General features: G+C 44.4%; 1 protein-coding gene across 1 annotated transcript; it reads left to right on the forward strand.

Annotated features, from left to right (window-relative positions):
• Positions 1-1,381: 1,381 nt before the first annotated feature.
• On the forward strand, positions 1,382-7,394 carry c8b (complement component 8, beta polypeptide; the record flags this gene model as incomplete). Its single annotated transcript, NM_001124607.1, is given in 12 exon segments — positions 1,382-1,447; positions 2,168-2,315; positions 2,658-2,811; positions 3,104-3,245; positions 3,350-3,482; positions 4,246-4,443; positions 4,694-4,934; positions 5,096-5,224; positions 5,361-5,524; positions 6,684-6,837; positions 6,980-7,048; positions 7,187-7,394. Coding segments are annotated over 12 exon segments (1,753 nt in total), but the record flags the coding sequence as incomplete, so codon positions are not given.
• Between the last annotated feature and the right edge of the window lie 9,192 nt (positions 7,395-16,586).

Here is a 16,586-nt window from a genome sequence, read left to right on the forward strand (position 1 = left end):
AATAGGCTAGTTGAGATGGCCCATCCAGCTGCAGACTCCAGAGTGCATTACTATGCCTTATTACTATCAGTTGGACAGGTTTTGTTGTCCTGTCACTGTTACATCGTCCTGTCATTGTATTTCAGCAACACAATTCATTGATGCAACTGAGGGTTTGGGGCATATTGTAGGTCTGTCCGCTTCACAGAGTTACAAATGGCCGAAACGTGGAGACTTTATACGGCTATGAAATAATATAAATATGATTACTATTTACTTCTAGACTATGATGATAATAACTGTAACCCTGCTCGTCTAAGAAAAAGCTAAGGGAAATGGTCCCATTTTATTTATGAATCCCCGAACGGTCTTGAAAAGAGAAAGAGGACTTTTTGTACGTATATTTCGTCCCATCTACTGTGCTACTCATGCCCACTGTTCAGTCACAAATAAAAGATCATGTGATTCACCGTTTTCTCCTGAACTTTGTATGTTGCGTCAGCCATTTGTAACACTGGGTAACGCAACAAAAAAAATGGTCATTCATAGTATATTGCTGTCGAATTACCATTTCACGGTGTGCTTTCTAAGAAAACACCTGGTCATTTCAGCGACCCTGAAATAAGTCCTGCATGTATTTTGTTCCAACTCAATGGATCCAACAGAGGGGGCTGTGTTCTTGCTATTACCTGGGCCCTGTCCAGTCAGCACATGCAGAAGAAAGCTTTTTGAAATGGAGAATGGAAACGAGGTCATTCTTAATGCTGTTGAGATAGTACCTCCTCCATTTTAAAAGGTGTTCTACCATGTCTCTGCCAACCGTACATGACTCTGTAATTGTGTGTTGTTAATGGCATATATCCACCAACACAAACCTACATGAAGCATTTTAACTGAAGTTGACCTCAATCTATTTCAAATATAGCTTTTTGTTTTTACATTTATAAGCAATCACTACATGTTGTGTGGAGTGGAGCTGATGTTTCTGTCAAGGGTCATTTGATGAAGGTCAAAGAAGGTAAACAAACAGTCTGGGAGATCTCCAGACCAACATAATGTACTGTACACCAAACATGATCTGTGTGCTTTGAGTTTCCTAATACCTGACTTATGAAAGTCGACATTCCCGTAACAGACTCACGGTCTGAACCTAACATTGAGTCCATGCCCCCGCTTGTATTGATCAGTGTGTGTTTACACACAGACAGAAATACCTGAACACACACGCACGCACGGACAAACACACATGTACACACACACACATGCATAAGTGCACGCACACACACACACACACACACGCACACACACACAGCTGAACACACTGTTGTCTCGTCAGGTCTGTGCGTCCGTCTTATTGTAGATTTTTCAGATCCACCACAACTACCATGCTCTCTGTGTCCTTGTTGAAGCCTACCGTTGGCCTAGGCTACTGCCTCCTCTGTGCTGCATTGTGCTTGCTCCTACTCCGGTAAGACCTTAATTCAGTCTGTGTGTGGAAGATAGAGATTCAAGGGCAATGGCTGTCCTCGACAAGCGTCAATACCAGACATTGTATGACTTAATGTGAGGTTCATTGCAGTACACTTATGGGTGTACTGCAATGAATGGGTAAGGTTTTATGGGTAAGGTTTTATGGGTAAGGTTTTAGATGGAGGCCTTGTACAACGGGAGGGAACATTATTCTGGATTTAAATTGTTGGTTGTTTAAATCAACGCAAAAGTCCATTGAGAATAGAAAATGGTGTGTGTGCGTGCAGAAGTCCCCACAAGAATAGTAAACTAACAAACATTTGACCAACTGGGGACATTTTGTTAGTTCCCACAAGGTCAAATGCTATTTTTAGGGGGTTTATGGTTAAAGTTAGAATCAGGGTTAGGAGCTAGGGTTAGTTTTAGGGTTGTGGTTAGGAGCTAGGGTATTGTTTAAGGTTAAGTTCGGTTTAGGGAATATATGATTTTGAATGTGGCTGAATTGTGTGTCCCCACAAGGTGTGTGTGTGTGCGTGTGCGTGTGTGTGTGTGTGTGTGTGTGTGTGCATATTTCTTCAAAGAAGTCCACCTTTTTGAAACCATAATGATTTTCTATCACATCAACACACAGATGATTCCTCCCGTCGTACCCTGCTTGACTAATATAATAGGCTGATGCAGTGCGGTGAGCTGTGAGTTATGGTGACCTATGTTTCAGTGATGTTGCCATAGCCGGCAGTGGCGAGGAGCCCAGTGGCGTCCGTGAGGCTCGGTCTGTGGGGACTCAGGTCGCCGTGCAGCCGGTGGACTGTGTACAATCAGAGTGGTCCTCCTGGACGCGCTGCGATGTCTGCAGGAAGAAGAGGGTGAATATTAGCAGGAGGAGGAATAAATGGATGATGATGATGATGATGATGAGGAGGAGGATGGTAGATAAAACCTGTTAGTGGAGAGTATAGCGTAAGTGGCACAGGTTGCTGTCTGTAATCCACTTGACACGGATAAAGAGAGAGTGAAAAGATAGTTCTGATATCATAACGGACATGGGATGTATTTCACATTCTGTGCACAGACTGGGTAATGCAACCTTTCTGTGACTAATAGCTGTACAGTAAGTGGGCACTTAGGTGTTGTACTGTAGCATTCAAATTGTTTTCAATTGTCTTTTATTCTCTCTCACCCTCCCCTCTCCATCGCCATTCCCCCAGTATCGTTATGCTAAGCTTGTCCAGCCATCTCAGTTTGGCGGGGAGCCCTGTCATGTCCAGGGCAAAGAGGTGGAGCCCTGTAGCCCTCCATCTCGCTACGACTGTACACATGATGAAACACCTCTGTGTGAAGGCTTCCTCTGTACTTACACAGGTATTCTTTCCACACAATCCACCAACTTAACCCGAACGTTAAGCCTGATTTTAATAATCCTAACCACTGGTATTCTCTCCTCTGATCTCAGAACTATATGCCTGCTATTTTTACACGGCTTAGTCCCATGCATGTCTTCTAGATGTCTGTGTGGAATTTTAAAAAGTGCTGTATATCAAATGAAAAGTTTTACTCCACAAAGTGCACTGCCAGTATAGGGCTCTGAAACAAAACTAGAGGACCACATAGGGAATGTGGTGTGATTTGAGATGTGACCTGTGTGTCTTCCCAGGGCGCTGTGTGCCTATAGACCTGCGCTGTAATGGGGATGATGACTGTGGGGACTGGTCAGATGAGAAGGGCTGTCAGAAGGTGAACAAGGCCTGCAAGCAGGAGGCACAGGAGTACCATGGCATCGAGAACCTGGCCAAAGGGTGAGGCATGTTCACTGTGGGCCGAGTAAAAACTTGAGCTCGGCGTACACATTGACATCAGCGCTGGAATTATGTGAAAGTGAATCCCTTTCTCTCTCCTGTAGAATCAACATACTGAACAGTAACTTAGAGGGAGTGGTCATTGACAACAGATACTACGCAGGCAGTTGCTTGCCTCACTACATCCAGGACGTCAGGTTCAGGAAGCCTTATAACCTGCAGCAGTACACACTGGAGGTAGGATGCCTTATAACCTGCAGCAGTACACACTGGAGGTAGGATGCCTTATAACCTACAGCAGTACACACTGGAGGTAGGAAGCCTTATAACCTACAGCAGTACACACTGGAGGTAGGATGCCTTATAACCTGCAGCTGTACACACTGGAGGTAGGATGCCTTATAACCTACAGCAGTACACACTGGAGGTAGGAAGCCTTATAACCTACAGCAGTACACACTGGAGGTAGGAAGCCTTATAACCTACAGCAGTACACACTGGAGGTAGGAAGCCTTATAACCTACAGCAGTACACACTGGAGGTAGGAAGCCTTATAACCTACAGCAGTACACACTGGAGGTAGGATGCCTTATAACCTACAGCAGTACACACTGGAGGTAGGAAGCCTTATAACCTACAGCAGTACACACTGGAGGTAGGATGCCTTATAACCTACAGCAGTACACACTGGAGGTAGGAAGCCTTATAACCTACAGCAGTACACACTGGAGGTAGGAAGCCTTATAACCTATAGCATTAGCAAAGGCCCTAATCGAATGCATCCAAAATGCATCCTTCCTTCTTCTACACTACCACATTTGTAATGATTAATATAACTGGACAATACAGACATGTTGTCTCAGCAATATGCTTCATGATTTCAGGTATTTTAAGAGCAGTATAGAGGATACATTTATTCATAACTGGGTTGCTGCTACAGTACGTGTGTGACTGTGACCTGTAGTGAATGTAAACATTACTTCTCTCTTGTATGCCACAGACCAAAGGCACATACGACTTCAAGCTGCAGTCTTTCGAGTCATACTCTGAGTTTGTCTATTACACCATGACGGAGCGCTCTTCCAAGACCACGGTGTCCATTGGCTTTGCCGTGCCGGGCGTGGCCGAGTTCGGCTTCAACTACGCTGACTCCAAATACTCCAAGTCAGAGAAGAAAATACGCCGCGCCTCTAGGAAGGTGAGACACCGGTCTGTTCAGAAGAGAGCATCATTACAGAATGTTCCCGATATAAATGTATTGTGTAGAACAGATATGATTGTCTGTCTTGTAAAGTAGGGAACTGAGCCGGCTCTATTTATTACATTTCTATCTGCAGTGTTCTGAACAACACAAAGGCACAATTCACCCCAAAATCAACGTTTTGGGTCATTCACATTCAGTAACCAAGCCCTCCTGACACGCCCCTTTGCCCGCCACCCCTCCACAGGAAAACAGCTTTGTCCAGGCCAAGGCAGAGCTGCAACTGGCCCGATACATCCTGAAGTCAGAGGATCTGATGCTGCACCCGGAGTTCTTCCTGCGTCTTCGTGCCTTGCCCCAGTCCTACAACTACGGGGAGTACAGACAGATCTACAGAGACTATGGCACCCATTACATCACAGAGGCGACCCTGGGAGGAGACTACGAGTACACGGTCATCCTGGACAAGGAGAAGCTGGAGAAGACAGGTGACCGACGATGCTTTGCTATTCCATGCAAAGAGGCTAGTGCACTGCGGGGCCTTAGGGTGACATTTCACTTCACAGCAGCTACCCATGGACAAATTAAATAAAGTACCATATCACAATGGCAGTAGTAATACTCTACTATATCTCCACTCCCATTTTAGGTTATTCTCTGGAAGCCTACAAGAACTGTGTGCAGATAGGTCTGAAGGTGGGGGCCAACATCAAGGGAGTGTATGTGACTGTGGGGGTCGAGGGAGGTGGTTGTGATGGTCTGCTCAATGAAATGGGAGGTGAGGAGTGGATCTAGATCACCGGCAATACGGGTCTCTCTTTCTGTCTCGTACTGTAGAACAAATAGCCATTTCCTCCTCCTCTTTAACTGTCTCTATCTTCCTCTCTCTCCGCGCCGTCTCCCTCCTCCTCTAGAGGACACAGTGAAAGGCAGCATGGTGGAGGACTTTGTCGCGGTGGTTCGGGGGGGTGACAGTGAGTCCATCACCTGGCTGGCTGCCAAGAAGCTGCCCACGCCACAACTGATGAGACTGTGGGGAGAAGCGGTGCATTACAACCCTGACTTCATCCGCAGCGTGGTGGGAACGCTGTCTCTCTCTCCATTTATCTCAGTCTCTTTTGTATACACTCCCTCTCATTCTACACCCACATGAAAAAATACTATAGTATACTATGGTTAAATACTATAGTATTCACTGTAGTGTTTTTGAAGACTTTGCTGTAGTGTTCACTGTAGTGTTTTTGGCAGACTTTAGTCTAAAGTCTGCAAAAACACGACAGTTAATGCTATAGTATTTACTGCAGTGTTGCAGACATGACTGTAGTATACTGTGGTTTTTACAGTTTACTGTATACTGTAAATACTGTAGGAAAAAAAACTTTAGTATGTGCTATAGTATTTACTGTAGTGTTTATACTAAACAGTAGTATTTATTGTAGTGTTTATACTGTACAGTAGTATTTATTGTAGGGTTTATACTGTACAGTAGTATTTATTGTAGGGTTTATACTGTACAGTAGTATTTATTGTAGGGTTTTTGCAGACATTACTATAGTATTTACTAGAGTTTTTTCTTTGTATTATCTTTGGCAAAACTGTGGGGGTTTTGTCCTTAAAGAAAACTACTGAAAGAGCAAATTTTCCATAATCTGTAAGTAGATATATAGGAAGTAGGTAGGTAAGTAAGTAAGTAAGTAGGTAGAACTGAGGTCTAAATGGATAGAGCTAATTCAGAGCTAATCTTTTTTATAACCTGTAGGGAACACAGTATATTGTCTATACTTAGGTTTTTCACTTACGGTGGCACAAATTGGGATATGGGGGAGGGGAATGGACAGGCTATATGCAAATGTAATACTGTCGTGTAGTATATACTACAGTAATTAATGTAGTGTGTAGTATAGTTCTACAAAATACTGCAGTTTACTACAGAATTCTATAGAAAGTACTGTAGTATTCTCTAGTACACTTTAGTATTTTTTTCTATTCTCTTTCACTTCTCTTTAGCAACCTGGGACTTGTCCTTTCTATTTATCTCACCCACTATTTTACTCTTTATTTTATCACTCTCTTCATGCACCTCTCGTTTTCTCTCTCTCTCTCTCTCTCTCTCTCTCTCTCTCTCATTCAGATTTCCCAAAGGTTCCTCTATAGGTGTCTTCTACCAGTCTGTCAAACTCCAGCCCTGAGCTGGTTGTGATGATGTTAAAGTATTGTTGTTGTTGTCTGTGTGACAGACGCGGCCGCTATATGAGCTGGTGACCGCCAGAGACTTCTCCAGTGCTAACTCGCTGAAGAAGAACCTGAGGAGAGCCCTGGCTGAATACCTGGAGGAGAGCAGCTCTTGCCGCTGTGCCCCCTGCCGCAACAACGGACTGGCTGTTCTCAAAGGTAAACACCCTCCCTCCAGCCCCCTGCTTAAAGGACTTCCTCCCCGATCCAGCTATACTTTGTAGATTTATGAAACTACGAAAGATGATGATGATAGTGATGATGAGGATGATGTCTTCCCCCCCCCCCCCCCCCCCCCCAGGCACCAGGTGTGAGTGTGTGTGTCCATCTGGCTACAGTGGACTGGGTTGTGAGATCACCCAAAGACCAGGTCATTCTCTTAATTAAAACACAAACCTACACGATAAAAGCCTTCACCTGTAGCTTTGACATCTCTATTTCATTTCCACAATATTGCCATTTCCATGCTGTTGGGGAGGTTTAACCTTTTGAGCTTTGTCCCAAATAGATATAGGCATAGACGGCAGCTGGAGCTGCTGGGGTTCGTGGTCACCCTGCGCGGAGCGGTCTAAGACACGGAGCCGCCAGTGTAACAACCCTGCACCTAGCAGCGGAGGCATAGCCTGCAGAGGACTCCAGATGGAAACTACTGATTGTTTCTGATATTGTCCCGGACTCTTGATTGAAATAAAGATAATTCATGTCACCCTTGGAAATGTGCCTGTGATATGTTTGCATTCTTGACTCTCTTATGACAAAATAATCTACAGTGGGGCAAAAAAGTAATTAGTCAGCCACCAATTGTGCAAGTTCTCCCACTTAAAAAAGATGAGAGAGGCCTGTAATTTTCATCATAGGTACACTTCAAATATGACAGACAAAATGAGAAAAAAAATCCAGAAAATCACATTGTAGGATTTTTAATTAATTAATTTGCAAATTGTATTACACAAATGTGTGTAAGCCAATTGAGGTGATCAAGCATAACAGAGAATGACTTTGTTTTTATTTCTAAACACAAACATTTTGGCCATCTTTCTCATCAGATCAGAAGATTTGGTAACATCCTTTACCCCTTAAACATACATCGTTGGTATTGACTCCCACTTCCTGCTGTCGTGTTGAAATTGGTTGTGTCCCGTCTTTCTTATGACATCAGCAGCGTTGTTTCTGAGAGGAGGAGCCAAGGCAGACGGAGCCCCTGTCTGGCCGGGGGTTATCACATCGCCGTCTGCATGCATTACTTCCTGACTGACAGGAAGACCACACGCTCCAGCAACTCCAGGTCTGTCCGTCGTGGAACCTATCAGACAACAGTATGGCAGGCTCTGTCTCACCCACCCTGCTATTGCTCTTCACTCATCGAAGTCTCAACACATACACTATACACATAAAACTATGTGAACACCACTACAAATTAGTGGATTCGGCTATTTCAGCCTCACGCGTTGCTGACAGGTGTATAAAGTCGAGCATGTAGCCATGCAATCTCCATAGACAAACATTGGTGGTAGGATGGCCTTACTGAAGAGTTCAGTGACATTCAATGTGGCACTGTCATAGGATGCCACTGTTCCAACTAATCAAATCAAATTTATTTATATAGCCCTTCTTACATCAGCTGATATCTCAAAGTGCTGTACAGAAACCCAGCATAAAACCCCAAACAGCAAGCAATGCAGGTGTAGAAGCACGGTGGCTAGGAAAAACTCCCTAGAAAGGCCAGAACCTAGGAAGAAACCTAGAGAGGAACCAGGCTATGAGGGGTGGCCGGGTGGAGAGTCAGTTCTTCAAATTTCTGCCCTGTTAGAGCTGCCCCGGTCAACTGTAAGTACTGTTATTGTGATGTGTAAACATCTAGTAGCAACAACAGCTCAGCAGTGAAGTGGTAGGCCACACAAGCTCACAGAAAGGGACTGCCGAGTGCTGAAGTGCGTAAAAATCGTCTGACCTTGGTTGCAACACTCACTACCGTGTTCCAAACTGCCTCTGTAAGAAACGTCAGCACAAGAACTGTTCGTCAGGAGCTTCATGAAATGGGTTTCCATGGCCGTACAGCCGCATGCACACAAGACTAAGATCACCATGCACAATCCCAAGTGTCTGTTGTAGTGGTGTAAAGCTTGCAGCCATTGGACTCTGGTGCAGTGGAAATGCATTTTCTGGAGTGATGAATCATGCTTCACCATCTGGCAGTCCGACGGACAAAACTGGTTCTGGCTTATGCCAGGAGAACGCTACCTGCCCCAATGCATAGTGCCAATTGTACAGTTTGGTGGAGGAGGAATTATGGTCTGGGGCTGATTTTCATGGTTCAGGATAGACCCCTTAGTTCTAGTGAAGGGAAATCTTAAAGCTACAGTATACAATGACATTCTAGACGATTCTGTGCTTCCAACTTAGTAGCAGCAGCTTGGGGATGTCCCTTTCCTGTTTCAGCTAGGTACATACAGAATTTTTTTTGTTGAGATCGGTGTGGAAGAACTTGACTGGCCTGCACAGAGCCCTGACCTCAACCCCATCGAACACCTTTGGGATGAATTGGAACGCCGACTGCGAGCCAGTCTTAATCGCCCAACATCAGTGCCCGACCTCACTAATGCTCTTGTGGCTGAATGGAAGCAAGTCCCCTCAGCAATGTTCCAAAAGCTAGTGGAAAGCCTTCCCAGAAGAGTGGAGGCTGTTAAAGCAGCAAAGGGGGAACCAACTCCATATTAATGCCATGATTTTGGAATGAGCTGTTAGACAAGCAGGTGTCCACATACATTTGGTCATGTAGTGTACTAACCCACGCACAGTTACTGTAGTAAGGTGTTGCACTTACTGTCATCTGATGACAGATATAAGTAATTACCAATAATAGCACTCTGTTACACCCACCTTTCCTGAGGCTCTCTTCAGTGTGTGTGTATGTGTGTGCAGCACAAACAATAACAACTTTTATTTTGTGTGTCTGTGTGTGTCAGATGCATCCTGTTGTTCTCACTTATCATGACTGTTGATGACCCCTGACCTCTGCTTACCCCTGAGTGCCGTTGCCAACTCCAGGGATGGGTAGCAGCGTTGAACACTTGTCCTGTCTCATCAGACCGGTCATCAAGGTCTGCCTGCCTACTTACCGTGAATTCCCAGTTCACTCCCTCATTTTGAAACAAAACATTATTTCAAGAATTCATGAAATTCATAGAAATGTATAGAGTCGAGACAGGAATTTTCCTAGACAGGTCACATGTCTGAAAAAACTCCCGGATCTAACTAAACTATAAAATCAGTCCATTTCCTCATCCTGATCTGTCACTTCCTCTTCCCTGTTTCGCAGATCTACTACATCACTTCCTAACTCTAACTTATGTCACTTCCTCCCTGTGTGTTCAGGTTCTGCTGCATCACCACTCGGTGGATGAGATCTTCTATATTGCCAAGGATACCCAGGCCTTCGACTACCACCGGGCCTTCGCTTACGCCTCTGGGAAGGAGGGACACCACAGTTGGGATTGCGACACAAGTGTTTGTGAACTGCGTGTGTGTCGTCTGGAAGATGAAGGCGTGTGCTCCTCTTCCTTCACATCCCTCCCTCTCCCTAGCAGGCAGAGCCCCTGATGGTTGACTTGCATGACCTCTTCACACTCATCTACGACATCAAGCAGTATGAGGAGCTGGAGAAGGCCAAGAAGGACAAGCAGTGTCACACACAGAAACACACACACACAAACCCACATGAAAACCACATTAAACATTTGGAGACATACGACTCAACAGATTGTATGCTTGTCTTGAGGTTGGTGATGTATATAGAAACTACAAGTTATCATTAATCATTGTGTATTTATTATTACTTTTATGACACGTTTTACTTTTCTATTTCTTTAGCTCTGCATTGTTGGGAAGGACCCGTAAAGTTAGTATTTCACTGTTAGTCTACACCTGTTGTTTAACAGTGAAATCAACAGGTTTTTTTTTTACATTTATCTCATTCAATTCCTTCACCAATCAGTTCAGAAAGAGCAAGCAAGCTAGTTGTTTACATGCGTGATGGACAGATTAGTGTAGCCTATGGCGCAAGATGCAAAATTTTGCGAATGCTCACCCTAGGTGGGGAGATAGCAGGAGAGGATTGAGGAGGAGGCTTGAAGCTCTGGGCATCTTGTTATGACATGCATTATCTGAATTAGGTCCACAGAATTATACCTAGGAGGAGCGGCTTCAATTGAAGAACTTTGAATGTCCTTTTAGCTAACAAGCTTGAGCTAGCTAGCTAACAAGCTTGTGTGTGCAGAGCGGCAAAAAAAATACGTGATAACTAGGCCTATAGGATTCTTAACTAGCATTAAAAAAGTTAATCCATTCTTCTCTCGCTAATTCAACATCTCTCTCCCCATCTTCTGAATCACACTTGTAATGTCAGTACAGTAGCCTATGATTCTGAGGGGGAGGGGCAGGTACAATCAAAGAATTCCAGTTTGCAGGCAGACATTGGAATACGTTTCTGAGTGACAGAGGGAGGTCTTTGCATAGGCTCTTGGTTGCGTTTTTTTGCCTGGTACGTAAAATAACGTTATTAACAGGTTCCCAATGCCTTTGAAATAACGGCTCTGTTCAGGAACAGTATGAAACACCCTGCATACCACTGTTGGCTTGCTTCTGAAGCTAAGCAGGATTGGTCCTGGTCAGTTCCTGGATGGGAGACCAGATGCTGCTGGAAGTGGTGTTGGAGGGCCAGTAGGAGGCACGCTTTCCTCTGGTCTAAAAAAAATAATATTGTGATTGGGGACACTGCCCTGTGTAGGGTGCTGTCTTTCGGAAGGGACGTTAAACAGGTGTCCTGACTCTCTGAGGTCATTGCAGATCCCATGGCACTTATCGTAAGAGTAGGGGTGTTAACCCCGGTGTCCTGGCTAAATTCCCAATCTGACCATCATGGTCACCTAATAATCCCCAGTTTATAATTGGCTCGTTCCTCCTCTCCCCTTTAACTATTCCCCAGGTCGTTGCTGCAAATGAGAACGTGTTCTCAGTCAACTTACCTGGTAAAATAACAGAGAAATGAATGGATCACTTTCATTCCTGTTATTTAATGTTTTCGGTTCTGTTCACTGAACTGAATTCAAACCCTGGTCCTCAACAAGTTACTTGCATACAGCTGCACGCACAACATTACTTTTCATGTTTCTTGCGGTTGTGGCCACAGTGGTGCCTGCAGATTTCCCCTCCCCACTGGTGGTAGTGCAAAAACAGATTTTTTCCACACCCACAACTAGTCGCAGCCAAGCAGAGCCACTTCCCCTGCAACACTGGTAGAATGCCCAAAAGCCTCCTGCTGCTCATGCTTGTAGTGCGCAGATGGAGTAGTCGAAGTAAAACCGTAACTAGCAAGATAGAGGCAAACACGAACCACAGGTATAATAAGAACTGGTGAATGCGCCCAAGATGTCCGACCGTTGTTTTCAAGGTCTTTTAAAAAAAGCACATTTTAGTTTTCATAAATTTTTACGAAATAGACAAATTTGAATCTTTAGCTGTGGTAACTAGTGAGAACACATTTAATGTAGTCAACTGGCGGGGACTTCCAACTTCATTGGCTGATCCCTCCTGATGACCCGGTTGGAGTCATGTCCAATCAGGTCATCAGGGGGAGGATCAGCCAACTGTGAAGAAGCACCATCGAGATAACATCAATGGTGCTGCCCATGCCGTCACAGACGCTATAATGGCGCAGATACAAAGATGAGCCCCCCCTAGGTTTCCATCCAATTGGCAGCAGATTTTCAAGCAAATATTCTAGCATTTTCTCAATTGGTATGTTTCCACCGAATGGACTTGTTGCAGATAAAAAATAATTGTGTGATGAGGTACTGCACACAAAATGTACTTTTTCACTTAAGTTTTGATATACCGAATACAAATCTAATGTTCAATGTGTTTCCAATGCATTTTCAACTCTACTGATAGTTTTGTTACAAAAACTGTTGCGATAAATAGCAAATGTGCATACTCTGGTCTTGAGACCTGCCCTCTAGCCAATAGCTCGCAGATACAGTGCGGGTATGCTGTGCGGGTTGTTTATTCTACATGATGAGATTATTATGTATCTGCGGCAGTCAAACGGCAGTCAAGCATAGATCGTCATGTCACCAGAATCAGACCCTCGATATTTATCAGTGGTGAAAAAAGTACACCATTTTCATACTTGAGTAAAAGTAAAGATACCTTGATAGAAACTCAAGTAAAAGTGAAAGTCACCCAAGAAAATCCTACTTGAGAAAAAGTCTAAAAGTTTTGGGTTTTAAATATACTTGTGTATATTATTTTTATTTGTATTTATTTTTACAGATAGCCAGGGGCACGCTCCAACACTCAGGCATAGTTTACAAACGAAGCTTGTGTTTAGTGATTCCGCCAGATCAGAGGCAATAGGGATGACCAGGGATGTTTTCTTGATAAGTGTGAGAATTAGATAATTGTCCTGTCCTGCTAAGCATTCAAAATGCAACAAGTACTTTAATTTTGGGTGTCTGGGAAAATGTATGGAGTAAAAAGTACATAATTTTCTTCAAGAATGTAGTGAAGTAAAGATAAAAGTTGTCAAAAATAGTCAAGTAAGTACAGATATCCCCCAAAAAACTACTTAAGTAGTACTTTCAAGTAATTTTACTTAAGTACTTTACACCGATGGTATTTATTGGAATGTGGCAAACGTGACAAAACTGCAGTAATCCTCAAAATCTCGCAGAACAAGCAAATAGCTAGTTCTCACCAGCTGTCCAGAAGAGTATCTTAGTGCCAGCTGGTGAAGGTATCCACAATGTCCATGGAAAAATAACCAGCAAAAAACACAAAAACACCCCCCCCCAAACAAAATCACTTTTGCAACTTTTTGCTAATTTCTTGGAACAGCATGTCTGACTCTGAAACTGAATCTTTGAACAATGCTAACAATGATCCTGAATTTCGGGTCAATGCTAATGAAGCTGGACCTTTGGACAATGCTAATGACTCTGTAACCCCACAAGACTTCTCAGGGCTCCTGAAAATTGACCTACCACCAGCTAATCAGGGAGATGGCACTGAGTCATTTGCTAGCTGGTCTCGTCGCCTTGAAGTAGGTGTACAAGCTATGTACAATCTGCCGGGTGTGGAGTTGGACTCTGTGCTAGCATCAGTATTACCCACACGATTAGCTGATGCAGCATTCCTTTACTGGGACAGCCTTTCACCAATCATTCAGAAGACCATCTCTGTTGTCAAGACCAAACAGAAGGAAGTCTTTGGCCCCAGGCAGTTTCTTCCATTCTTTCAGACATTTGTGAATGCTCGCCCTAGGAAGCCTGGTGAGAGCTTGGATGTGTACAGTGCTGACATCACTTGTCTGGTTCTGGAGGCCTTCCCAGACTATGACCACAAAGCACAAGGGGAGAAGTTGTGCTGCTTTGTGGCCGGATTGGACCTTACCTTGCAGGTGAAAATTCATGAAAATGGATCAGAGGCGCTGCTCGTTGCAAGTCGCTGTGGAAGAGCACGTGCAGCTCTCCAACTACATGCTGAGAACCCACCAGTGGCACCGGCCCCAGACCAGGTTGCTATGGTTCGTTCTAATGACACGGATGAGAAGTTCCTTTATGCTGTGGAGCTGCTGACGCTCACTGTGAATGGCCTGACGAGTGAGGTACGCCAGATACGGGGGAAAAAAACAGAACCTCACAGAGTGATTGGGCTTCTAGGCCAACAGGACCTCCATCCCATCCAATAATTCTGCAAGAGGAGCATGTGGCTTCTCACCAGCCGTCAAGCTCAACATCCATCACAAGCCTAATACTCACCTGAACGACCGCCAGTACCGTCCTGCCTCTCCAGTGTACCGCCAAGTACCAGATACACCTCAGGTGGAAGCTTCCTCTATCTTTGTCCACAAAAGATCCAATACGGGAACGGACCTATGGGAAGAGCAGCAGCATGACACCATCCTGGCTGAAGTTATCAGTTGGAGAACAAAAGGTCAGAAACCGCCTCATTGGCAGATTAATCATCGCAGGCCAGCATAGAAAGCACTCTGATACGAATTCCATAGGCTGATATTCAACGTTGGTCAGCTCTGCTGAAAAATCTACCACCCTGCCTCAAAGTCAGTCATCTATCAGGTAATTGTGCCTCAGTCCATACTGTAAGATGTACCTCAACTCCTTCACTGGGACCCTTTGGCAGGCCATCTGTCAGCTGACAAGGCCTTTCATGTTGAATGACATACGGGAATGGTGTAAACAGTGCATCCCATGTGACACCAGCAGGGCTTCTACACCACACCTGAAAGCACCTATGAAGACAGTGGTAGCAGCCAAGCCATTTCAGAAAGTCACGGCTGTCATTCTGGAACTGCCGTTCACCAGCCGAGGCAACAGATACGTGCTTGTGGTACAGGATTACTTTTCTAAGTACATCAACCTCTATGCCATGAAAGACCAGTGCACTACAACTGTGGCCAAGTGTCTTTTCGAGAACTTTGTCAGGAAACAAAGCACACCAGAGACATTGCACACTGACCAAGAACGTCAGTTCAAGGCTGACATTGTACGAGTCTTTGCCAGTTGCTGGGAGTTAAAAATACCTGGGGCCTCATTTATAAAAATGTTCTTAGATTTATACTTGAACTTAGTCGTAAGTTCATTTCCGACAGTGTGCTTACGTTCGATTCATAAAAGATACTGAGCATAAAAAACCTTGCTTACGTAGTTTCTAATAAGCCTGTTTGTAACTTACACACCTGTGATCTATAAATCTCAAATTACCTTAAAATTGAAGGCACCTGCCCTTCAGCAATCCGATGTGCACTCCACAACCGACCTTGTTCTGCCGTGTGCCAAATTGTAGTGCATTTTCTCTGCTGTTTGGGGATCGGCAAAGGGAGTGAGAAGTCACGTTTTCAGTGGATAGCCCTGGTCACCTAATAGGGTAAAACCGTTGTGTTACATTATTTTGCACGGTTAATAGGCTATTATACACTGGAAAACAATTACAGAGAAGCCACCCGCCTCCATCCTCCTCACGTCTACTCTGCTGTGGTGCAGAATGAATGAGTCGTGCGTAGACCCTGGCCAATTGGAGCATAAATTGAGTAGTTGCATACGGTCATCGCAGATGATCTGAACATGCAATGAATGGAAATTCTTCTTGTTAACATGTAAATGTTCATCTACAGATGGTGCGCGTATGGCAATATGCGTGCAGTCAACTGCACCTATGACCCCTGGGAAATTAAATGAGAGGACAAACTCGGCTTTGACTCGCGCCTATTCGTCTGCTGTAAATGGGAAACTAATGTATCTCTTCAAGCCCTCATGTGGAATCGCCTCGATCACTTGAGGCAGGATGCAGCTGAATGATTGCTCTGACATACCCGACCTGTCACTCATTTCCCTCTGGAATGTCCCAGTAGCGAGGAATCCCAGAGTGGACAGTACTTGGACAGATACGGGTATGGCATGATTACAGCGTGTCTTCCTTTCCAGATTAGGGGCTAAATCTGCACATAAATCTAACAGAACATTTATTGGGAGACGATTGCGATCTATAAGCCATGGATCATCATGAGCAAAAAATTCATTCCTGTTGTTACGGTCTTCTTTAGGTGAAGGAGAGTCTGACCAAAATGCAGCGTGGTAGTCTTGATACATGTTTAATGACGACAAAAAAAACGAACAACAACAACAACAACAACAACAACAACAACAACAACAACAACAACAACAACAACAACAACAACAACAACGTGAAAACCTATACAGCCTATCTGGTGCAAACAAACACAGAGGCAGGAACAATCACCCACACAGACTCAAAGAATATGGCTGCCTAAATATGGTTCCCAATCAGAGATAACGATAAACACCTGCCTCTGATTGAAAACCACTCCAGAC

Source organism: Oncorhynchus mykiss, chromosome 28 (genome assembly GCF_013265735.2).
Source record: "Oncorhynchus mykiss isolate Arlee chromosome 28, USDA_OmykA_1.1, whole genome shotgun sequence".
In the NCBI taxonomy this organism is placed as follows: Eukaryota; Metazoa; Chordata; class Actinopteri; order Salmoniformes; family Salmonidae; genus Oncorhynchus; species Oncorhynchus mykiss.